We start from the raw sequence: 26333 nt of genomic DNA on the forward strand, positions 1-26333 counted from the left end.
CTGATGGAGAATTTTGCTCTACAAGGAAATTAAATCATATATCTTTCAAAATCTTTTGGTTATCTTTATCTTTTTGCACATTTATTAATTATCATTTTTATTAATTGAATTGCTGGTATGATTTAAAATATCCTTATCCGTTTGTTCTTTACTTTTTCATGGTAATTGAAATTTTGTGAAAAATGTTTTTGGCAGGCAGTATTATGAAAAAACCTGTTCATATAAAGTTTGTTCTGATAATTTGATAATATAACTTCTTATTAAATTATTAATATTCAAATTCAATGTTACTTTGAATTTAACAAGACCTCTGATGTTTAATTAGCTTAGATATTTTTTTTTGCTAATAATACATATATTTTAGATCCTTTAAAAGAATACTTATATTAATCTTTTCTATTTCTTATTTAGGCGAAGATTCCTGCGAATGAAGGCTGCAGCTGTGGTCATACAGAAAAATTTCAGGGCTTACAATGGAAGAAGGAAATACATTCAGATGAAAACAGGTATAAACAAAACTCTTTTTAATGCCTATAAAAATGAGATACATTTGAAAACTTTTGGCCTAAATGTCCCAAATTACGTCGCATTAGAATAATTCATTATTCTAACATGACGTCATTTAGTCAAAAGGGTTTTAATTTATCCCCTTTTTATATGCACTACAAATAGCTTTGGTATAAACACACTATATTTTACATTGTTACTTTTTATCCCCCTTTGTTTGCTTATTATTTGAAAAATAACAAAGTTCGGGTATAGTTCTTTCCACGACATCCCTCCATAAGGAGCGATTCTTCGTATTTTTAAAATGGCTTTTTATAGGTTATTTTAGGTTAGGTGATTGCCCCACAGGGTTAGGTAATTGGCCCCGCAGGGTTAGAGCCCCCCGCAGGGGCTAGAAATAGGAGAAAAGCTACTGTGAAAAATACGAAGAATCGCTCCTTATGGAGGGATGTCTTGGAAAGGACTATACCCCAAAGTTCTAATAGTACATCTACAATTTCTTTTAGGTTACCAGAGATTGCAGGCTTTGATAAGGTCAAGAATACTGAGCAGCAAATTCAAGCATCTACGTGGACACATTGTTGGTCTACAGGCTAGGTGTAGAGGATATCTTGTCAGAAGGTAAGAATCAAAATTCAAGCATCTACGTGGACACATTGTTGGTCTACAGGCTAGGTGTAGGGGATATCTTGTCAGAAGGTAAGAATAAAAATTCAAGTATCTACGTGGACACATTGTTGGTCTACAGGCTAGGTGTAGAGGATATCTTGTCAGAAGGTAAGAATTAAAATTCAAGCATCTGCGTGGACACATTGTTGGTCTACAGGCTAGGTGTAGAGGATATCTTGTCAGAAGGTAAGAATTAAAATTCAAGTATCTACATGGACACATTGTTGGACTACAGGCTAGGTGTAGAGGATATCTTGTCAGAAGGTAAGAATTAAAATTCAAGTATCTACGTGGACACATTGTTGGTCTACAGGCTAGGTGTAGAGGATATCTTGTCAGAAGGTAAGAATTAAAATTCAAGCATCTACGTGGACACATTGTTGAACTACAGGCTAGGTGTAGGGAATATCTTGTCAGAAGGTAAGAATTAAAATTCAAGTATCTACGTGGACACATTGTTGATCTACAGGCTAGGTGTAGAGGTTATCTTGTCAGAAGGTAAGAATTAAAATTCAAGCATCTACATGGACACATTGTTGGTCTACAGGCTAGGTGTAGAGGATATCTTGTCAGAAGGTAAGAATTAAAATTCAAGTATCTACGTGGACACATTGTTGGTCTACAGGCTAGGTGTAGAGGATATCTTGTCAGAAGGTAAGAATTAAAATTCAAGCATCTACATGGACACATTGTTGGTCTACAGGCTAGGTGTAGAGGATATCTTGTCAGAAGGTAAGAATTAAAACTCAAGTATCTACGTGGACACATTGTTGGTCTACAGGCTAGGTGTAGAGGATATCTTGTCAGAAGTATTTACTTGCTTAAACAACAAGTATATCAGAAGAAAAGTGGTTATGATTTCAAATAAATTGCAGTATCTTTTTGCTGTTACATTGTTTTTTTTTTTAAATTAAGGTTTCAATATCATGTACTTTTATTGTTAAGCTATAGGCTAGATAAAGTGGTGGTTTATCTTGTCATAAGATAAGACTAAGCAGTAAATATTTTTTAACCTAATAAAAACTGTCTGTATTGTATGTACATTAAAAAATGTTAACAAAGTTATATGAAATGCAGGAAAAAGGTATAGCTAACAAGCGAAATAATTCTAAAATAATATTTGAGGGGCAGCTGAAAATCACGTATAGGTTTCGTGATTTCAACCCCGAATAATTTCTTTGTTGGTATAAGCTGTATGAAATGTAATGCTGTATTATTTAAACTTTACATAAAGACCTGTTTATCTAGACTATATGAGCAGAAGCTGTGGGCAATAATCAAAATTCAGTCACATGTCAGAAAACTTATTGCTATGAGGAGATACAGAAAATTAAAGGTAAGTTTGTTCATTTATTAAATACTAGTGGCTACGCCCCTAGAGACCTGTAATATTCCTTTTTTAAATTAGCAATATGTTTGCTGCTAATAATTTTTTTCTTACTTAACATTAAGGTTTCAAATTGTCGTCTTATTAGCTTACCTACGGCTGTCGAGCCTTATATAATTATCATCTACTTTTAATGATACTGAGCACGAAGAGGTGCATACGCCCCTAGTGGCCTGTAAAATCAGTTACATGTGTAATCTGTTTCATTTCAATCCGTCATTATAGTATTTTTTCTCTCGACCATAAGGTTTCAAATTGGCATCTTATTAGTCCACCTATGGCTGCCGACCATTGTATATTTATCTCCTACTTTTTTAGATTGAATACCGAGCCCGAAGAGATGCGATGCGGCTGCGTGAAATGGAACAGAAAGAGTTGGAACGACAGTATGGAAAGAAAAAAGCTAAGGAAGTGGCACAACAAAAATTTAATGTAAGTACATCTCAAAACAGGAACGATTTTGTACGTCTGACCGTCAGAGCGTCTGTTTGTCAGAATCTACTTAGAGCAAATGTGTTTTAATCGGCTGCTCTATCATTAATAGGTTATTTGCATTTCTACGCCTGTTGTATTATAAATCTGTCACCTACTTTATTTGTCAATTCTACCAATGCGCTATGGTATAGTTTAAAGAAATGTGGTTTACTCAGCCACTATTAAAATACATATGTCTATTTTTTCTTGTAAATATTTTTTTCCTTTTTGGTCGGATTTTTGTAAGAATCCGAATCCTGTCCAAAAATTGGACGGATTGCCAACCCTAATGTGTGTAGGTATATTTATATCATTGATTGAATATGTGTAGGAACGTATGGAGTCCTTGTCCCGCAAGGAGGAGGAGGAGGAGAGACGCAACTACCAGAAGGCCAAGCTCAATCATCAGAGAGTCAGAGACGCAGAACTCAAGATGGATCAGCCCATCGACGATTCCGCCGTTGTCGACGATATTTTTGGCTTCTTAGAGGATCAGCGAGACCGCGAGCCCGCACCCGCGCCGACCGCATTTATTGACCTGCCCGCACCAAAGAATCTTGAGAAGACAGGATTGTCATAAACCGTGGATATCAATTTACGAAAAAAGTCTTGTTGATACATGCAAATATATTAAAACCTTCCCAGGACATATGAGAAGCTACCCTGTAAAGGAGAAAAATATTGGTTCAGCGTTTAGCGAGATCCTTCGGTACAAACAGACAGACACATTGTTACTTTATTACAAGGATTGATAGAAGTGGGCAATACGTATAGGTTGTTTTTGTCTGTAGCTTAAGATTTCGATTACTAATGAACCGATTGAGTTTTCCATTTTGCAAAGGTGCCAGGGTGGCTTTAGGCCATTTCTTTTTTAGATTAAGGTCTTGGGATGGTTTCGGGCTATTTTTCTACCATTACCCATCCTTTTGAATATAGAGCCCTAATTGCTTGTTGCGCAGCCACTATCCTTATACTAAAGTAACAGGATGTTTGTCTGTTTGTCTGTGTGTCTGTGTATCTGTGTGTCTCGAAGGATCTCGCTTTTTTTTTTACATTTTTTAACTTCAATTAAAAATGATGGGGGCCAAAACATATTTTTTTCAATTTTTTCTTTTAAAATCTAAATGAGAAATTGGGTTATCAAATTCGACTCCCCCCTCCTCAAGTGTCCCTAGAGGCCTCTAGGGGGCGTAGCCGCTAGTATAGTATATAGTATGATATAATGTTTGTGACATAATAATGAATTCAGATGTGATCATGGGAGTGCCAGTTACTCCTGAGGATTATGAGGATTTATCTGAATTTAAATTCCCTAAGTTTGCCACCACTTATTTCCAGGTAAATTAGAAAATTTATTGGCTTTAATTAAATTATGAGATCTTTTGCTTTTTTCATGAACAAATTTGATCTAGTTATATCTTACAATATTATATATCCGTTTACATGGCATACTAGAGATAGAAAGAGTACTTACCCTACAAATCATACTCTTTTGTTTTGGTTGGCTGTATTTTTTCAGGGCCCATTTCACTTTCGATATAACAGATGGACATTACAAAAATTTTGAATTATGATAAACGACTATATCTATTTGTCAAACTAATATAACCTGTTTTTTTTAGGGCAATGTATCACATCAGTATTCTAGAAAACCATTGAAGTATTCTCTTTTACCCCTACAAACACAGGGGGATCAATTGGTAAGAAGATTAATATTGCAGACGTCCGTATGACGTAGTTCTAAGCCGTAGCGGCTTTAAGTATGTCGTTTTTAACGTATTTTAAAACCTTTAGAATAATAAAAATAAATTTCCTATTATACTTCCGGAAATTAACAAGATTTTCTTTTTTATGAAAAATGTATTTTTTTTTAGGGAGGAATTATATTCCAGGGATCTTTTGGAAATAATTGTCATGTTTTCCTAAGTTTTAAGCGGTCTTTGCTATAGTTGTAGACAGTCTAAGATTATTTTAAAGTTTGTGTGTCTAACCTTTAAAATAAAAAAAACATTTTTTGGCTAGCACAGTAATACTTAAAAAGACAGTAAAGTATTTTTATTTTTTTTATTAATATAATTCTTTGATTAAAATATGAATAATATTTGTTTAGGCTGCCCTGGCACTGTGGATCACCATCCTGCGGTTCATGGGAGACCTTCCTGAACCAAAGTATCACACAATGGACAAGGATAATACCAGTGTCATGACAAAGGTAAATATACAGTTATTGAAAAAGACTATGAACAAATCAAGGTAATTGATTGGATAAGAGACACATTTTAGAGAGAGAAACTAGCGGCTGCGTCCATAACATCTTCTATCTTCTAAGAGATTGAGGAAAGGCAGTCATAGAGAGAACATGTCTCTCTGTGCAAACATTAAAATAATAAAAAAATGTGATACTAGTGCGTGACTAAATTAAACACATTTCAAAATGAAACTAAATTTTTTTGCTACTAATTGTAGCAAGTTTTTTTTTCAAAAGTACTCAGATCAACTCACAAACACAAAAGGTAAAATTAGTAAAATAAACATAAAACAAAAATATTATGATATACAAACTGAAATAGTAAATCTAAACATATAAACAGAATATGCCAAATCCGCTGCTAATAAGACTATCTACTCTTGTCTTACAAAATCAAACTTTTTAAAATTAGAACAATCCCATAAAAGAATGTTAAAATTGTTAGGGATGCACATTATTTGTCTGCAGGACAAGCCTTGATTAGAAGCTCCAGAAGTAAACATCGAAAGAGAAATGGATACACACAGAAAATAAAGATATTTATGTAAAGTACATTCCTTAATAAAAATGTTAAATATTTCTTTATTTTCATATATAATAATTCATTTTAAAGAAATAACAACTTATTTCTTTCTTACGCAACAAGAATTTGCTTAATAAGCATATCAAATATAACATTCATAAATAAAAGTTTAACACTTTAAATTTTTTAAAATCCTCTCATTTATTTCAGGAAAAAAGACTTGTTATCATAAAAAAGACAAATTACTAAAAATACTAAAATTACTAAAATACACAAAAAAAAAAAAATAAACAAATACCTAAACTACAAAAAATGACAAACATAAAAATAAACACTAAAAAAAAATACTTTACAAAAAAAATTACACTTTTAAAGTAAAAAATATGCAAAAATATAGACCTACATCAAAAAAAACTTGACTTAATTAAAAAATACTCTAACACAATAAAAAAATGAAATTATCAGCAAAAGTAGGTTTATATCAGCCTTCCTTTTCTCATCTCATAGGAAGCCTGCTGGTTTTCTTAAGCTTGGTGTAGCTTTAAAGCACTTTAAACCGTAGCCCTGTAAATTTTAACCTGGTCAACTGTAAGACTCCACTGATTGAAGCATATCATAGGAGGGTGTTGACCATGGTCTGCATGTAATATAAATTATAAATTTTTATAAAATTGTAATCTTATTAAATGTAGATTCGAAAATATATATTCATTCATTCATTCATTCATTCATAAGGAAGGATAAAAATAGCCTAAAACCACTCTAAGACTTAAATCTAAAAATAAAATAGTCTAAACCATCACGTAACCTATGTCAAGCTTCCCTATTATTGAGAACTTAATCGGTTTAGTAGTTATGGAATTCCTAGGTTACACGCAAAAAAACCTTATTACTTGGAATATGAACTACAGAAAAATTAGACACCTTAGCTAGGAAGCAAATTTTCCCTTCGTTAGCCTGCGTGCTAACAAAATTTTATTAGTTTTGTTATAGGAGAGAAAGAAAATTTATCTTCCATTCACCTTACCCTGTAGTTAAGAAATAATCTTATAATTATTTTGTAGGTGACAGCCACGCTTGGTAGAAACTTTATCAAGAGCAAAGAGTTTCAGGAGGCCCAGCTTATGGGAATGGATCCTAATGGTAACCAGCCTCCAGGATCAATCAAGGTACTGACAGTTTTGATTATTTTTTTCTGTGCTTGTTCTACTCTTCTGTGCTAAATAAATTGTTCTGCTTTTGATGCAGTAGAAAATGAATTACAAGTTCACAAAATGTACATAAACAGAGAATTAGAATAAAAAAGGAACATACTCAATGTGATGATCTTTGATTTTGTGCTCTTCTGACTAAACCAAAGTGTTTGATTACCGAATTTAAATCATAACTAAACTATATCTTCTAAACAATCAAGGTTTGTATACTTCTATAATTTTTACATTATATGATTAAAAGCAGAGCTTTGCTATAATTGTTTCTTTTTAGGACAAGCAGAGGTCAATCCGTCACAAATTAGTGAGCTTGACATTGAAACGCAAGAGTAAGATGGGAGATGAAATCAAACGAAAACTTCAGGAATGCTAACATTTATTAACCCAAGTATTAAAGTATTTTGAGAAAGAAAATGAAAGTTATGGTTTGATTAATCTACCTTCTGTTCTTCCACCCGATAATTAGTATTACAGGTTTCCAAAATTAAGTAATGGACTTGTGAGGGTCTTTAAGCTTTAAGCTATCAACAATGTTTACTAATAAAATGTGCCCACCCTTTTCCATCACAGTTTACATTTCGGGGTTAAATATGTGAAACATGACTATAGGAGGAAGAATATACCGCAGATTCCTACACTTCGTGGCTCGAATCCCGGCCCACATCGAATCTGGAAAAACTACATTTTATAATTGGTCACGGTATTCTTAGGTAACGATTTAATGTGATATAAGCAGTAGGATATATTGAATCATTAAACTGCTTTTTGTGGTTATTTAAAAGACACTTAATGCTAACCATTTTATAAATATAATTAAATAAAAGCACAACTTTAAACTGAGTGTTTATTTTGTTGTACTTTAAATGTTTAATTAACTCCCACCTAATCTGAATTAAATAAGCTATTTACTCCTACTTTTAAATATATCTATTTAAAATAAGGCGGGAGAAATTGTAGATCGACTTTACCAATATCTATATCAAAATGTTTTGTCAGGGGGGTGTTAACACAGAGAATACAATTGGGAAGGTAGTCTTACCAAAATTTTATTTTAAGGGAGTTGTTTGCATCTTCCTCCCTCCACTTGATTTCTTTATTTTATATATTTATCGTCAAAGGTTTTCAGTACGTAAAGTATAATAAAGTAAAGCTCATTTGTTAAAATAAAATGGTACCTATCTAAATATTTAGATAAAAATTTTATTCAAAATGTTTCATTGTTCTTTTTTTTCAACACTTCATAACCGGATTTAAAATAAAATTTTAAAACTCAAACAATTACAAAAAATGTTTTACTTATTATAAATGACTATAATTTATTATTTTACTTGTAACCTTTTTTGCTTTGCTAATTATAAACATAAATGTACTTGCTTTTATTCATTGAAATTTAAAACTAAAAAAAGTAGATTCGAAGATTTTCTACATTTATTATATTTTATGTAGGTCTGAGTTGAGAGATGAGATTTACTGTCAGATCTGCAAACAATTGAGTAACAATCCCAGCAAATCAAGCCATGCCAGGCATGTCAATAGTTTCCTGAGTATTTAATTTCAATTTTAATAATAATATCACCAAGGTAAATTAATGATTTAAAATATATGTGTGCTAGTATTTCGAATATGACATTGGACGATAAATGATCTTCCCCCTACTTTCTTATGTATGGAATTTTGTCTTTAGTAGCTACAAATTTGGGAAGACAAGTCACTAAATCAATCAATTCAATTCAATAACATAAAGTGGCTCACCTTTGCGGTATAACAGACTTGACCACTCTGAAACAATCATCCAATAAGGTCCAGTCATGCATCATTAATAAACATTATTCTGACAATATTGCAGTAACAACATATTAATCTTGGCAGCTGTTGATTCTCCATTTATTGGCAGCTGGCTATAGTCTTGATTAATCTAAGCTCTTGCAGCTTATTGTCTTCAGTAGATACATTATTAGAGTCATCATCTTGTCCATTAAGATCTTCTCTTCTTAGTCTGAAATTGGGTAGAATATAGATCTGCGTAATATGTCCCTACATTTGCAAAACGATTTACCATTGATGATCGACTATAATTTATTTTAATCTTGATATTGAAATATAAACAAAATTACTAACGCAGCCCAATTTTTATGGAATTATCATAAACTATTGACGACACTATTAGGGGCTGGATTCTGCTGTCTCTGTGTGTGGGATGCTTCGCTCCTTCGGAGAAGTTTGTCAAACATCTAAGGTAAAAATATAATATTACACTTTCACTTAAAAACATTGAACATAATCCAGATGAAGAATGTATTAGATATTTAGCATCGTATTATAGACAATTTTCCGCGGATATGAAAATGAAAGAAAATGTTCATAATATAATAAGATACATGACTTCACTATAACTCAAATATTGAACCTTTTCATTAACTCATTTTACACTTTTCAAATCATAGATAGATAAGATTTCAAGAAAATATCATATAATATTTTCGTAACTTATGTTTTGCCTTTTGATTGCAGATCCTTTATCCGTGATGGTCCCCCTGGGTATGCGCCTTATTGTGAAGAAAGGTTGAAACGTACATTCAACAATGGTACAAGAAATCAGCCACCTAGCTGGCTTGAATTACAGGTATAATTAAGACGACATTTGCTTCATGATCTTGTATTATAGTAGATTAAAGGTAGATTTAATCATACATTTCTAGATATCAGCCATAAAGAACTCATAAGAGATCTGTTATTGTAGCCTATTTTGTCGGGCAGCTAATAAAGCCTATAAAATTTTTAATTGAACATTGGTTAGATGTATGCTGCACTATCATTGGTCATTTGTATTCTATGATGCCATTTTAATAGACACTGTAATTTGCTTCATTTTGTCAATGTATAAGCTGAGTTCTTGATTTAAAACTAATTTCTTAAATAAAACTGTTTTGTGTTCATTTTTAAATGTGTTATTCTCATTTCTTTTTTTAGGCAACAAAATCTAAGAAGCCAATAATGTTACCAATTACATTCATGGATGGAAATACAAAGGTAGAGTAAACTTTCTTTCAAATATTTTTAAAAAGTCAGTTCATAGTAAATCTTTAACAAGAAACGTACTATATTTTACTACAAATAGATTAATATCCTATCCTATTATATAAAGTAATAAGGTTTTTTGTCCGAAGCGTAAGTTCTCAATAACTACAGACCTCATTCAGCTCTCAATTAAAGGGAGGCTTAAAATAGGTCATCAGATGGTTTTAGGCTAGTCTATTGTTCAGATTTAAGTCTTGGGATAGTTTTCTGGTATTTTTTTTTAATAAAAAGCCCATAGATGCTAGAGGTGCAGAGATGTCTTCATGAATTTTATGCAGTTTATATTTTAAAATTTGATAAGTCAAAAAAAATAACTGTTGGGTTGGTTGAACATTGTTTAAAAATTAAAGGATGTATTAAATAACCAAGACGGACAGGGGCGTCCAAGCTTTTTATTTTGGGGGGGGTAAAATTTTTTTAAGGGGGGGGTAATTTGGTTTTGGGGGGGGTAAAATGGCGCGCGAAGCGCGCCGCAAATTTTTTTTACCCCCCCCAAAATTTTTACCCCGGGGGTAAAATTTGCTTGGGGGGGGTAATTACCCCCCCTGAAATCTGTTGGCAGGGGTAAAATTTGTTTACCCCCCCAAAATTTACCCCCGGGGTAAAATTTTTGGGTGGGGTAATTTAAATTTTATAAAAAATTTAGTATTAAAAATGCGCGCGAAGCGCGCAAAAATTTTTTTTGTTAGAGATTTTCTTTTTTGGGGGGAGTATTTACCCCCCCAAAATGGTTTGGGGGGGGTAAATACCCCCCCCAAAATCGTTGGGGGTGCCTACGGCACCCCCAAGGTAGGGGTAATTTTTTTTTGGGGGGGGTATTGTTCACAAAATTTTGGGGGTGCCTACGGCACCCCCAATATCGTTTGGGGGTGCCAAATGGCCCATTACCCCCCCCCTTGGACGCCTATGAAGACGGACCAAATATAAGTAGCTTTATGTATTCTGTGTAAAAATATTTTCTCTAATTTAGCAATGAATATTTGAATTATATAATTCAAATTTGTGTTGTCAAAAATATTTGAAAATTTTTGCTAAAAAGCAATATTTTCAAAAAAAACTTAAATATCAGCAAATTTTATGCACAAATCTTTTAGATTTTTAAGTACTTTTTGTGGTTTTTAAAAACTTATTACACTAATTTAATTAGATTTTACTGTACTGCCATTACTATAAGAGCATTAAGTATGGTTTACAATTAATTGATAAGGCCTTATACCGATCATAAATATCAGGCAATTTAGTTTCAATAACGGCATTAAAAATACTATATATACTATGTTTATCGAGATCATAATGGACAGACAAAAAAACTTACTACTTTATGTCATAGTTATAAATTCATTTTTGGTTTCTACGCGCTTAATATAACTTTCTTACAGGATATTTAACATACAAAATAAATCTATGAATATGTCTTTTTTACAGACTTTGTTGGCTGATTCTGCAACAACTGCTCGTGAACTGTGTAATCAGCTGTCGGATAAGATTGGACTGAAAGATCAGTTTGGATTCTCCCTATATATTGCACTCTTTGATAAGGTGAATATTTTAGTACACCATCCATACGTTTCTATTAGGTATATTAAAATTTTAGGAGTTTTGAAAAAAATGAAAGCATTTTTTGAAGCTCTGGAAAGTGATATTTGTGACTTCAAAAAAATACGACTAAAAAGGAGAGATGAGGGAAGAAGAGGCAAAGGAAACCCCTTAAAAGATGTGGATTTGGACGTATTTTTATTACGTCACACATGACACTTTCAAGTACTACTTTTTCTTATATCTCGATAGATTAAATATTTAAAAAAAATTTTTTTAATAAATGTTCTTCAGGTTTTGTATAATGTTATTTTTGTTTTTATGAAACAATATATTTTGCCTTGTAAGTTTTTCTTTCTTTGCTTTAGTTGCAAAATAATATTGGAGTTTTTTGATTTTAAGAAAATAATTGTTATAATCTCATAAAACTTTTACCTATCCTACCTACATTGTAATAATTCTTTATTTTAAGATTAAAATTTAAGCATCAATTACTTTGCTAATGTCAAGATTACATTTTAAAACTAGCTTAAAAGGAAATGATAAACAAATTTCACTTAATCGGTGATGTTTTCTTATATTTTACATAATTCTCTGATAGTGAATTATCTATCAAGAGCTTTTATTTATAAAATATTGCTTCACATAAACACATCTGATTAGTCATGTAAAGAAAACCATCTCCAAGTGTAAATGATCAAGTGTAAGATACCATCTACATGTCCACTAATAATAATATATTTGTACTAGGTATCTAGTCTTGGTAGTGGAGGTGATCATGTGTAGGATACCATCTCCATGTTCACTGATAACAATATATTTGTACTAGGTATCTAGTCTTGGAAGTGGAGGTGATCATGTGTAGGACACCATCTCCATGTTCACTAATAATAATATATTTGTACTAGGTATCTAGTCTTGGTAGTGGAGGTGATCATGTGTAGGACACCATCTCCATGTCAACTAATAATAATATATTTGTACTAGGTATCTAGTCTTGGTAGTGGAGGTGATCATGTATAGGACACTATCTCCATGTTCACTAATAATAATATATTTGTACTAGGTATCTAGTCTTGGTAGTGGAGGTGATCATGTATAGGACACTATCTCTATGTTCACTAATAATAATATATTTGTACTAGGTATCTAGTCTTGGTAGTGGAGGTGATCATGTATAGGACACTATCTCCATGTTCACTAATAATAATATATTTGTACTAGGTATCTAGTCTTGGTAGTGGAGGTGATCATGTGTAGGACACTATCTCTATGTCCACTAATAATAATATATTTGTACTAGGTATCTAGTCTTGGTAGTGGAGGTGATCATGTATAGGACACTATCTCCATGTTCACTAATAATAATATATTTGTACTAGGTATCTAGTCTTGGTAGTGGAGGTGATCACGTGATGGACGCTATCTCCATGTCGACTAATAATAATATATTTGTACTAGGTATCTAGTCTTGGTAGTGGGGCTGATCATGTATAGGACACTATCTCCATGTCCACTAATAATAATATATTTGTACTAGGTATCTAGTCTTGGTAGTGGAGGTGATCATGTGTAGGACACCATCTCCATGCCCACTAATAATAATATATTTGTACTAGGTATCTAGTCTTGGTAGGGAAGGTGTTCATGTGTAGGACACTATCTCTATGTCCACTAATAATAATATATTTGTACTAGGTATCTAGTCTTGGTAGTGGAGGTGATCATGTGTAGGACACCATCTCCATGTCCACTAATAATAATATATTTGTACTAGGTATCTAGTCTTGGTAGTGTAGGTGATCATGTATAGGACACTATCTCTATGTCCACTAATAATAATATATTTGTACTAGGTATCTAGTCTTGGTAGGGAAGGTGTTCATGTGTAGGACACTATCTCTATGTCCACTAATAATAATATATTTGTACTAGGTATCTAGTCTTGGTAATGGAGGTGATCATGTATAGGACACTATCTCTATGTCCACTAATAATAATATATTTGTACTAGGTATCTAGTCTTGGTAGTGGAGGTGATCACGTGATGGACGCTATCTCCATGTCCACTAATAATAATATATTTGTACTAGGTATCTAGTCTTGGTAGTGGGGGTGATCATGTATAGGACACTATCTCCATGTCCACTAATAATAATATATTTGTACTAGGTATCTAGTCTTGGAAGTGGAGGTGATCATGTGTAGGACACCATCTCCATGTTCACTAATAATAATATATTTGTACTAGGTATCTAGTCTTGGTAGTGGAGGTGATCATGTGTAGGACACCATCTCCATGTCAACTAATAATAATATATTTGTACTAGGTATCTAGTCTTGGTAGTGGAGGTGATCATGTATAGGACACTATCTCCATGTTCACTAATAATAATATATTTGTACTAGGTATCTAGTCTTGGTAGTGGAGGTGATCATGTATAGGACACTATCTCTATGTTCACTAATAATAATATATTTGTACTAGGTATCTAGTCTTGGTAGTGGAGGTGATCATGTATAGGACACTATCTCCATGTTCACTAATAATAATATATTTGTACTAGGTATCTAGTCTTGGTAGTGGAGGTGATCATGTGTAGGACACTATCTCTATGTCCACTAATAATAATATATTTGTACTAGGTATCTAGTCTTGGTAGTGGAGGTGATCATGTATAGGACACTATCTCCATGTTCACTAATAATAATATATTTGTACTAGGTATCTAGTCTTGGTAGTGGAGGTGATCACGTGATGGACGCTATCTCCATGTCGACTAATAATAATATATTTGTACTAGGTATCTAGTCTTGGTAGTGGGGGTGATCATGTATAGGACACTATCTCCATGTCCACTAATAATAATATATTTGTACTAGGTATCTAGTCTTGGTAGTGGAGGTGATCATGTGTAGGACACCATCTCCATGCCCACTAATAATAATATATTTGTACTAGGTATCTAGTCTTGGTAGGGAAGGTGTTCATGTGTAGGACACTATCTCTATGTCCACTAATAATAATATATTTGTACTAGGTATCTAGTCTTGGTAGTGGAGGTGATCATGTGTAGGACACCATCTCCATGTCCACTAATAATAATATATTTGTACTAGGTATCTAGTCTTGGTAGTGTAGGTGATCATGTATAGGACACTATCTCTATGTCCACTAATAATAATATATTTGTACTAGGTATCTAGTCTTGGTAGGGAAGGTGTTCATGTGTAGGACACTATCTCTATGTCCACTAATAATAATATATTTGTACTAGGTACCTAGTCTTGGTAATGGAGGTGATCATGTATAGGACACTATCTCTATGTTCACTAATAATAATATATTTGTACTAGGTATCTAGTCTTGGTAATGGAGGTGATCATGTATAGGACACTATCTCTATGTCCACTAATAATAATATATTTGTACTAGGTATCTAGTCTTGGTAGTGGAGGTGATCACGTGATGGACGCTATCTCCATGTCCACTAATAATAATATATTTGTACTAGGTATCTAGTCTTGGTAGTGGGGGTGATCATGTATAGGACACTATCTCCATGTCCACTAATAATAATATATTTGTACTAGGTATCTAGTCTTGGTAGTGGAGGTGATCATGTGTAGGACACCATCTCCATGCCCACTAATAATAATATATTTGTACTAGGTATCTAGTCTTGGTAGGGAAGGTGTTCATGTGTAGGACACTATCTCTATGTCCACTAATAATAATATATTTGTACTAGGTATCTAGTCTTGGTAGTGGAGGTGATCATGTGTAGGACACCATCTCCATGCCCACTAATAATAATATATTTGTACTAGGTATCTAGTCTTGGTAGTGGAGGTGATCATGTATAGGACACTATCTCTATGTCCACTAATAATAATATATTTGTACTAGGTATCTAGTCTTGGTAGTGGAGGTGATCATGTATAGGACACTATCTCCATGTTCACTAATAATAATATATTTGTACTAGGTATCTAGTCTTGGTAGTGGAGGTGATCACGTGATGGACGCTATCTCCATGTCGACTAATAATAATATATTTGTACTAGGTATCTAGTCTTGGTAGTGGAGGTGATCATGTGTAGGACACCATCTCCATGCCCACTAATAATAATAATACATATATGTGTACTAGGTATCTAGTCTTGGTAGTGTAGGTGATCATGTGTAGGACACCATCTCCATGCCCACTAATAATAATAATACATATATGTGTTCTAGGTATCTAGTCTTGGTAGTGGAGGTGATCATGTGTAGGATACCATCTCCATGCCCACTAATAATAATATATTTGCACTAGGTATCTAGTCTTGGTAGTGGAGGTGATCATGTGTAGGATACCATCTCCATGTTCACTAATAAAAATATGTTTTTAATAGGTATCTAGTCTTGGTAGTGGAGGTGATCACGTGATGGACGCTATTTCTCAATGTGAACAGTATGCGAAGGAGCAAGGAGCTCAAGAAAGAAATGCTCCTTGGAGGCTTTTCTTCAGGTTAGATGTTTACCATTATCATATAAGCATTTTTATAATGTTTTGAAGTAGTAATAAAATTAGGGAACAAAAGTGAAATTACACGATGTATTAAAATTAAGTTTTTCATAATAAGGGGTTTTCTGTTTAGTAGGTTATACATATACAATGTATATATATTTTCTGACTTTGAGATTTAATCATCATTTTTAAAAATATTATATAATTAATTTTTTCTAGGAATAAGTTATCTAAGTTATTTGTTAAATTTATATAACTTTTTAATCTGAGGCCTGTAGCTACTAATATTATCTATTTTTAGAAAAGAGATATTTGCACCCTGGCATGACCCAACAGAGGACCCTGTATCTACTAATATTATCTATATTTAGAAAAGAGATATTTGCACCCTGGCATGACCCAACAGAGGACCCTGTAGCTACTAATATTATTTATATTTAGAAAAGAGATATTTGCACCCTGGCATGACCCAACAGAGGACCCTGTAGCCACTAATCTAATTTACCAACAGAATGTTAGAGGAGTTAAGTTTGGTGAATATAGGTAAACAATTATTTAGTTGCTAGAATCTTATTATATATTGTAGTAAGGTTTTTTTGTCTGTAGCTTAGGATTTCGTTAACTACTGAACCGATTAGGCTCTCCATTTTAGGGTGGCTTTATATAGGTCGAGGGATGGTTTTACGCTATTTGTCAATCCTTTTTCTACCTCTATGAGTACAAAGCCACTAGATGCTTTGGGCGCAGCTGCTTTTAAGATAAACCACAAACTTCTGTTCCAATGTTACCATTTTCTATTAGTTTAAATGATTATAATATACAGGCAATTATAGAAACAAATTCTCCCTTTCAAAGGTCTACAGTTTTAGTTCAGAAATTTGACTTCCATCCATGTTGTTTTTTTAGATGTGAGAAAGAGGAAGATTTAGCTATGATAGCAGCACAACAGTATTATATTGAATATTCTACAGATCTTAATACGGTAAATTTCATTCTTTATTGCCAGATTTTTAACTATTAAACTTAAATATTTTTTAATATTTCTATTTAAGTACATATACCCACTTAAAAATAGATATTTAATAATTTTTAAGAATATTTGTATGCAGGGATCTAAAGGGATAAGTTAATGGCCGATAGATAAATGTACATCCCCAATAATGATTCACAGAATAACCTTTTCTCTAGGTTACAATAGTGGTTGAAACGTTAGGACACTCAACTTAATAAACCAACTCATCAAAGTTTAATTAAATTCCTCAAGGTTGTTAAGCTAACGAATAAGAAATTAAGAGGACTTTGAAGACTAGCGTAATAAACAGCTAAATGTTCCCTCCCTCCCGATATGGATGACCAACCCTATTAAGCACATGTCAACGTATTTCCCTAATTTTATATTAAATCAGCCAGTAGTTTGACGGCTGGTTAGCAAAAGGGCTATTAAATTGAGACCTTTTTTTGCAGGATCGAATGAACGGATTACTGCCAAGTTATATTCCTGATTACTGCCTCACACCAGAAAAGCCTAACCATCATTGGTTAGCTCTCATTGTTAATGCATTCAAAAAGGTAATGGTGTAGATTTTTGTTTTGTTGTATATTTTAATTTTTTTAAGTGATGCAGAGGGATGCATAAGGGGGTGTGGAAGGTTGTATCAAACTCCTGGCAAAGTTAAGTCTGTTTGACTTTTAAGTGGGTGGGTTGACCACTTACAGCTCCTTACTACTTGAGTTTGGTTTAAAGAGGGTTGTGAAAATAAAATTTACAAGTGCATTCTCCCCTTGGAAAAAACTTTTGCACATCACTGCACTGCACGCTTATAAAATAGGGGTGAAGCAAAATTTTTAAAATTTTGATTTTACTAATTAATTTAGAGTTACTACGTGAAAGAGAAGGTGCCCGCACTAAAGGCCAAGGAGGATGTTGTCAGCTATGCCAAATATAAATGGCCTTTGCTGTTTTCCAGATTTTATGAAGCTTTCAGATATTCAGGTTTGTAAACATATGAGTTATAGAAATTATTATTGATAATTTTACTATTTTACTCACGAAACAATAAAGTGATTTGTACAATTTTTAAGCTTAATTCCTTTTTAAAATTCATAATATATAAATCATCCTTTTGTTAGGTCCTAACCTGCCAAAGAACGATGTAATCATAGCAGTTAACTGGACAGGAGTGTATGTAGTAGATGATCAAGAACAAGTTCTACTAGAACTATCCTTCCCTGAAATTACCACCGTGTCTAGCCAAAAGTAAGAAAGATTTATTTTTAAAAAAATTTCATGGTTCAAGGTTTAATTTTCGCATAATATGTAGTTATTTACTCAATTTGTGGACCTTACATGTTAGAAATTAAATGTACCTATATTTTTTTTGACCTAATAACTATGAATCATAAATCATTGAACAACTTTAATTTTTTTTGAAAATCACAAAACCTTTTCGAGTCTGACTTTATATTAGAATTTGCATACCTCCTAAAAGACACATTATTAATTAAATTAGTAATGATAAAAAAAAGATTAAGAAGGGCAGTTTTGCTGTTGTAATCCATTTCATTTTAATTTGATACATTTTGTGTTAGTTATGGTCCACCGATAAATCTTATTATATTGGGTATAATCGTGATGTTCACTTAATCTAAATTTCATCAATTGGATAAAACTTAATTGGAGTACAAACAAATTTAACAAAATTAGCGCATTAATAAAAGCGAAATTCATATATCTTTATCTACAGAAAATATACTGACAAGAATGTATGTAAGCCATAAAATATAGGAAATATAATAGGCAAGTATTTTAAATAAATCATTACTTTGATGTACGGAAATAAGTCCAGAATTATTACTAATGGAATAGCCACGCAACTAGTTAAATTGAAAATATTTCAAATATTAATTACTTAAAATCTTAATGGTTTTCTAGTATTAATTTCATGCTTGTAATTAATTATTTTGTTCTAAATAGCGTAAAGACTTTGCTATACAATGCACTGTTCATATCTTAAACATGAAATTGATTTTTAGTTGAGTCACATTGAATCTAGGTATACCTTTTTAACCTATAAGATCTCTAATTAGTGAAATTATATCTTTGGAGGAGTTGACCTCTTCTTTCTAAAAAAAAACAAACCTCGCAGAGACCTAATTGAATATTTCTTGCAAAGGTGAACCTCTTCGGTCCAGTGGTTACCGAATTTTTTTTGTACGACAGACATCATACCTCTTATATTCAGATAAAAATTTGTAAATTGAAGTATGCATAATTTCATTTTTACAGTTTTGTTTTAACCCTGTAATAAGTATTACATATTATTTGTTATAAACTTTTGGTTGGTCAGTCACAAGCTATGCTATTCATTACAAAATTAATTAGATATTCTACCTTTTAGTTTACAAAGGAAGTATATTTCTCAACTTTTTTGCATATTTACTTTTTTTCTTTCCTTAGTTCTTTTAATCTTACCTTCTCCTCTTTAATTCTTTTCTTTTCTTTCTCCTCTCTATCTGTCAATTTCTTTGATTTTTCTATTAAACAAAAAAATTATCAAAATTTCAGTATAAAACTAATCAATTGTTATAAATTATAATTAAAAGAGAAATTAAATCAGAAGGATTAGCGGGAAGGAAGGGGTATTGAAAAGTTTTAATGGATTTTTAAACAAGTGGATAAATAATTTATATAATTTTATGTATCAAAATTTCAACTAAAGTACAGCAGTTATGCATATAAGAAATGCAGCAGTAAAAAGCTGTCAATAACTTGAATAAAGAACACCATACTGATATGCAGTAAAAAATGTAGAAAATCTTTGATATTCATTTATCATATATATTGAGAACTTTCTGATAACTAAACTGTGAAAAATAATTAGAATCTGCCATCATATATTTACTTATTCAGACATAACCAACTTATAGAGTTGCTGCACTAAAATATGTAAAGCATTGACGCAAAAAGAAATCAATTTAAAGGAATAGTCCATTCTTATTAGATCTGCTATATATGAACAATGGTTAAAGTATTTAATTGATTATTTGAATTAGGATTTCCAAGGCTAAACCACACTCACAAACATTCACAAATATTCCAAAAAAAGATAATTAAATAATTCTAAATTCATAAAAATGAAAATTCACAAAGAGCAAGCTTAAAAATTATTAATCATAAATAATCATTTCATTTTACTGAGTTAAACAAAGTCTTTTTTTCTTATTTTTCAAATGAATCATCTAAAATCATTTTTTATCTTAATTTTAATTTCAACACCAAAATTCAAAACTAAATTATAAATCTTTATATACTTTTAAAGTTTATTTTTACATTATTTACAATGAGAAAATTATCTTTCAGTAAAAAAGTAAATAAATTGTAAAATTTAACCTGCGTTTTAAAGATACAAAATTTTCTATTTTTTCAAATGGTACAAATATGCAACTGTTCTTGAAATTTATTCTCTGAGATAGCTTGAGGGGTTTTACCCTCCCCCCCCCCCATCTCATTAGGATAGATCTGGAATAGGGTTAATTTCTTACAGATTTTTTTTCTTCTAAGAATTATCATCCATCTCCTAGGATAAACCACATAAATTAAACATTGTATAATTTCCTTCGTTATTATCATTCAAGTTTTAATCAAAATCTTTCAAATTTATTAATCTGAAGGTGCTATAATCCAGTTTTTAGAACCTCACGCGAAAGTTCTTTAACTGCAGAACCAATATGTAAAAATTATTGATATTTTAGCTAATAAAATATACAATAAAATCACCCAACTTCGTAGCTAAACTTATAAAATAATATCTATAGAAATGGTTTATATTATTGTGTAGATTCTCAACCATTTATTAACATAATGTCTTCAAGGGATTTAGTAATGGGCAAATTAGTTGAAATTAAATATATCTGAAAATTAAAAACCTTTCCTCTTTTTAAAAACTTAGGGAGGGTGTTGGTGGGGGGAGGAGGGTGGGATGCTATTTTTCGAATTTTGAAATAAAACCATTTATTTATCCTTTTATTCATGAATTCTTGCCTATAACTTTCCCTTAGGAATCTTAAACATATCAAAGCATATCTTTACTTGGTGTGATATTTCTTCCGCGTATTTTTTAATATATTAAAACTAGTAGTAAACCACTAAATGATAATTTTTTTAATACTATTCGTTGATGTCATCTATAGAATTTTGCGAGATATTGTTATTATTGCACATTTGTAATTGTGACACTTTGGTAAATGTGATGACACAATTTCTTTACTTCCCTATTACTGTTATTTACCAACCAACCCACACCCCAACCCCGGCTCTAATGCCCCTATTTACTCATACCTTAGATTTTCCCCAACCATTGGTTATTATTCTTTCCTGTTAATTTAAGGAAACTTTTTATCAACAATTTTTGAAATATATTATTTTTTATTGGCGCAACTTCTATATAACAATGGTAATATAGCATTTACTAAGGTGCTATACAAGATAGACATCTGATTTATGAATGTGGTTGTATGTGTGGTATAAGTTAATATTTCTGCAGTCTTGATATATTTTTCATTTTAAAATAAAAAGTAAAATTCAAAGCTTTTTAAGTTTGCCATCATGTTTTTTTCTGTGGAAGTATATGAACACATTGCCCAACCTGTTGTTAATCTTATTCTTCAACCAACTGTTGCATCCACCCCCTACCTCCCATCCACCACCTTCCATTGGAAATCTCCCTTTCTTCTTACTCCTCCAATCATCCCTGTATGAATTTAAAAGGACTGTGCGTTTTAAAATTTTAATTTAGATATTTCCTTATTTGCAAATGAAATAAACTTAATTGTTTTTTTTTATATTTTATGAACTTTAAGTTTTTAAAATTTTTAAAAATTCGTTAATGATTGGATACAAAATTTAAATACAAATCTAATGAAAGTTGCTAATTCTAAAGATTAACCTCTAAAAGCCATTTATTATTTGTTTGAGTGTCTGTGTTTGTATTCATGTACCGGCCTGTAGAGGTTTTTGATTGCGTCAAGTATATATACTTAATCTGGCGTAATAACAGACATAATATTTTCAAAAAGAATACAGTCCTTTTCTGGACATACCCCGACTCAAACCTTTCATATATATTTTCCCCCTCCTATACCCACATATTCTAGTATTATTATCAAAATATTAAATCCGCATAAGGTCTTATTTTTATTCATACTAAGCGGCGCTCCTTATCAAAGGGTAAGACGGGGGCGGAAAATATTATTAAAACGTCCTGTGAAGCTTACCTAAAAAGTACAACCCAATTATTAATCTTATTAAATATTATTGAAATCTTAAGTCTAAAAAATTCTTATAAAATTGTCAAAAGTCACCAGTTTAGCGAATTTTTAAAGTAGCGTAATATGTCCCTTCCCATATATCTTTTATTTTATTTCAGTTATTGTGTTCTAGCCTAACATTGGCGGAAGCTATAGCACAACTTTACCTATTGTCTTAACTTTTCCCTAGGCGTTTCTACTCATACTTAACTGGCACATTTAATATTATCATAATTAGATATAATAAGATCTAATTTTCAAATGTTAACTTTCATCATATAATAACATAAATATATTTTGAAATAAACAAAAAGTTATAAATTAACAAGAAAGGCTAGATCACAGAGGGCAAGGCCAAAAAATACCCAAATACATTGAGTAGCTTCTTATATATCTCGACACAATTTTTTTTTATAAGCTGAATTTAGCAAGGTTACATTTTTTTGTTGTTAATAGCGATTGAAATATAATATCCATAACATAGTACCGAATTAATTCCAATAAAATCTGATTTTACATTCGATAAAATTTACATAGAAAGGATTGAATAAATTTAGTTTTATAATGCTTAGACAATTCTTTCATTACCTATAAGCCAAAAGGCCCTTCAACGTTGACGTGGAGATACGGGAAATGTCATGCGTGACGTCATAAAAATACATCTAAATCTATCTCTTTTTTAGGGGTTTATTTTACCACTTCTCTTCTCATCCTTCCTTTTAAGACGTATTTTATTACGTCACACATGACACTTTCCATATTTCTCGTTGACGCTGCGACGCACCTACCCTACCCTAAGAAAAGAAAATCTTTGTTTTTATTAGACCGAAAGTTATAAATTATCCTGCTCAAAATAAGAATTATATATGTTGACACTAATCTTGTGTTTCTTAAGTAGAAGCCATATGTTGTTATTTTATGTTTTTAGGAATTTGTTTTTTTTAGGGGCATATGGTAAAAAGAAAGCTTAGTGTTGTCAATTTCGAGTTCTTTAAAAGTATTCAAAAATCATGTTGTGGCAACATTTTCAATACTTTCAACATAAACTTTAAATCATTAATCGCAAACTTAACTAAAATATTAGTCAAATCAACTGCATTAAAACACATTGTTAATATGTCATTGTCAACCCAAGGACGTCCAAGATTTGTTTTCATTTTAGGGGGATGAAATGAGGATTTTCCAATGAATTAATTTTTTTTTGTGGGATGGGAGGAGGGGGGGTTGTGATGGGGGTGTCCCTTTGCATCCTTGTGTCAACCATTATCAATTTCTTGTAGAACCATTTGTCGACACTAAAAGAATGCTTTCTTTTATTCAACTTATAAAAGCCTAACAGAAACTAAAAAAATGTAAGAAAAGAGAAACAAAGCACGTAAATTTTCCAAGTTACTCTTTATTTTAACCCATTTACCCTTGATATTTTTCAGGAGCAGCAAGTCTTTCTCACAGACATTCACGCTGGCCACTGTCAGGGGGGAGGAGTTCACGTTCCAGTCCCCGAACGCGGAGGACATCCGGGACCTGGTGGTCTACTTCCTGGAGGGACTAAAGAAAAGGTCCAAGTTTGTGATTGCCCTGCAGGACTACAAGGCTCCAGGTTGGTACATAACATTTGAGTTAGATATTTTTCAGTATAGCTTCGATACTGATTAATATCAGAAAGAATATTACAGGACCTTAGCCATACTGAAAAATCATGTATAGCATCAAATTACAGACAATTTTCCACGAATATTATAATAAAAATCATAAATTAATACCAGTTTTCTTAGCCCTGGTTTTAATCTTATTCTTATATTCTTTTTGTAATTTCTACAATATCACATTTTTGACTGCATAATTTAAAATAGAAGAGCAATCTCTCTAAAATCAAAGTATTACAATGTAACAACCCGCCAATACGTGAACTTTATTTAAAACAGTCCATATCGATTATTCAATTTTAATATATTGGCACTATTTTTCTAGCATCAACCAACATTTCCTTATAATATTTCTTGTGTACTTATTAAGTTTCAACATTATTAAAAGCGAAGGTTTCTATGATAAGGGTAAGTTCCTACGTCCGTCCGTTTTTAACGGATAGTTTTTTCGTTAATTTAGGTATATTAGAATTGTCCTATCGATTTTAAACTTTGCATGGGGATTCCTTTAGTAGTTAGGTACGCTTTAGAAATCCTAGCAACTCTATAAATGTTACCAGAAAGTCCGTATGTCTATTTAAAAACATGTTGATTTTAGATTTTTTAACAACAAATTATAATGTGATATTATTATCCGATTGGTCTGATTTTTGGAATACTGATTCCTAGGACAACAAAGTACAATGTTATGAGCAAAGCATCTCTATAATCAAGTTATAAAAATGTAAGTATGTTCTTAAAAATATCCTTATTTGAGAAGTTTTGCAACAAATTTACTTAAATTTTGTTTATACTTATACATGTTATTCTGATTATTCAGTTATTACACTCTACAATTGTTAATGTTAGTTTGTCTTACCGTTTCAGAGCTTCGCTTTTATGGATGTTGTCATCCTTGTAACATTGTAGTTTATATATTTAAAAAAATACAGAACAAAAACTACCCTTGCCTCGATTAAAGCAAAGCCAGCAATTGCCGGTCAAAAATAAAGTCAACTACTGATTAAATCTTACAAGAAAAAGAGAAGAATTTTAATCTTTACAAAATTTTCCAGAAATTGAAAGTATCAAAAAACATTTTTAATGAAGGACACTGTTAAATACTGCCGCTTGGTCACTTCTTAATCCTTAAGATACGTTGGCATAGATTAATTTTAACATAGATTTAGAAATTGCCATCAATAGTGATTAGAATTCTTTATAGCTTCATAATCTTTTATAAAAATACAACTTTAGCACCACATTACAATCTTTTTAGAAGAAAACACAAACACGTCTGCCATAATGTATAAGTCATAAAAATTACTTTTATTGCACTAATTATTGTTAAAACAATACATTTAATATTTTTTTGTGTAAATTTATTTTGTACAACGTTATTTCTCATTTTGTTTAATTATAAAATATCTATCGGAAAAAATCATACAATAGTTTCTATATCCGATATGTATATTTTCTTTATCATTGAAATTCATCACTGGGGTTGTATCGAGGGGTGGTTGGGTAAAAAGCGACCGTTTTGCAGACGGGGGGAAGGTATGCAAAAAGTACTCAAGTTAAAGAGCAAAAAACCTCTTCATAAAACATTCGAACCCTTTGGAATTTCTTAACTTTCCTTTGCCTTTTCATTTTAATGTATGTGAGTGTTTGGGTGTACTATTACTTCCGTTAAATGAAAGGACGTCCAAGAATTACCAATTAGCTCCACCCCCCCTCCAAAAAAATACATATATGGGATCTCCCCCCCCCCCTCCTTTTTATCGTAGCAAATTTACCAAATTTAATTACTCCAAAAAAACTCTGAAAAAAGTTTTTAGCGCATAGCTTCATGTTTCAAAGCCTAAAATGCCTCAAAATAATATGGGGATTAAATTATCTTACCCCCCCCCCCCCTTCGCAAAAAATAAAATCATATGTATATCATCAGACCATCAAATTATTACTACGGCACAAACTGCCCCATCTCTTTACTATATTCTCACCGTCCAATCTTTATTTTACCGCTATTATGTCTTTTTGATAATATTAAGCACTTTTCAGATTTTTAAAAAATGTGGAAGTGATATCACATTTGTGTGTGTATGTGTATTTATGTGTGCGTTAAGTAAAAGCAAATTTTAAGCAGTAAATCTTTAAAGCTATGGTTTTTTTGTTAAGTCAAAGTGGTATGGGGTTGCTTAGCCTAGGAGCAATTTAGTCGCAGTAGGGTAGAAATTATAAATATGCGTTGTATG

At 31.8% G+C, this 26333-nt stretch overlaps 1 protein-coding gene across 5 annotated transcripts in view; it reads left to right on the forward strand.

Annotated features, from left to right (window-relative positions):
• The window catches only part of ck (unconventional myosin-VIIa ck), a 104572-nt gene that overhangs the window by 42796 nt on the left and 35443 nt on the right, over positions 1-26333 (forward strand). For 4 of the 5 annotated variants that reach the window (XM_080150403.1, XM_080150404.1, XM_080150401.1 and 1 more), the window contains 23 exons: positions 412-506; positions 1014-1128; positions 2425-2512; positions 2882-2995; positions 3369-3603; positions 4284-4375; positions 4660-4737; positions 5148-5249; positions 6873-6977; positions 7294-7381; positions 7627-7729; positions 8466-8543; positions 9187-9255; positions 9531-9642; positions 9990-10049; positions 11523-11636; positions 16032-16147; positions 16589-16690; positions 17054-17129; positions 17612-17716; positions 18023-18140; positions 18278-18404; positions 23884-24053. In XM_080150403.1, the coding sequence (XP_080006529.1) occupies positions 412-506; positions 1014-1128; positions 2425-2512; positions 2882-2995; positions 3369-3603; positions 4284-4375; positions 4660-4737; positions 5148-5249; positions 6873-6977; positions 7294-7381; positions 7627-7729; positions 8466-8543; positions 9187-9255; positions 9531-9642; positions 9990-10049; positions 11523-11636; positions 16032-16147; positions 16589-16690; positions 17054-17129; positions 17612-17716; positions 18023-18140; positions 18278-18404; positions 23884-24053 (2462 nt within the window). Of the gene's footprint in view, positions 1-411; positions 507-1013; positions 1129-1182; positions 1207-2424; positions 2513-2881; positions 2996-3368; positions 3604-4283; positions 4376-4659; positions 4738-5147; positions 5250-6872; positions 6978-7293; positions 7382-7626; positions 7730-8465; positions 8544-9186; positions 9256-9530; positions 9643-9989; positions 10050-11522; positions 11637-16031; positions 16148-16588; positions 16691-17053; positions 17130-17611; positions 17717-18022; positions 18141-18277; positions 18405-23883; positions 24054-26333 lie in introns of all 5 variants that reach the window. The other variant, XM_080150402.1, reaches the window with a different exon arrangement.

This window comes from Acartia tonsa, chromosome 2 (assembly GCF_053477335.1).
Source record: "Acartia tonsa isolate MP-2025a chromosome 2, ASM5347733v1, whole genome shotgun sequence".
Classification (NCBI taxonomy): Eukaryota; Metazoa; Arthropoda; class Copepoda; order Calanoida; family Acartiidae; genus Acartia; species Acartia tonsa.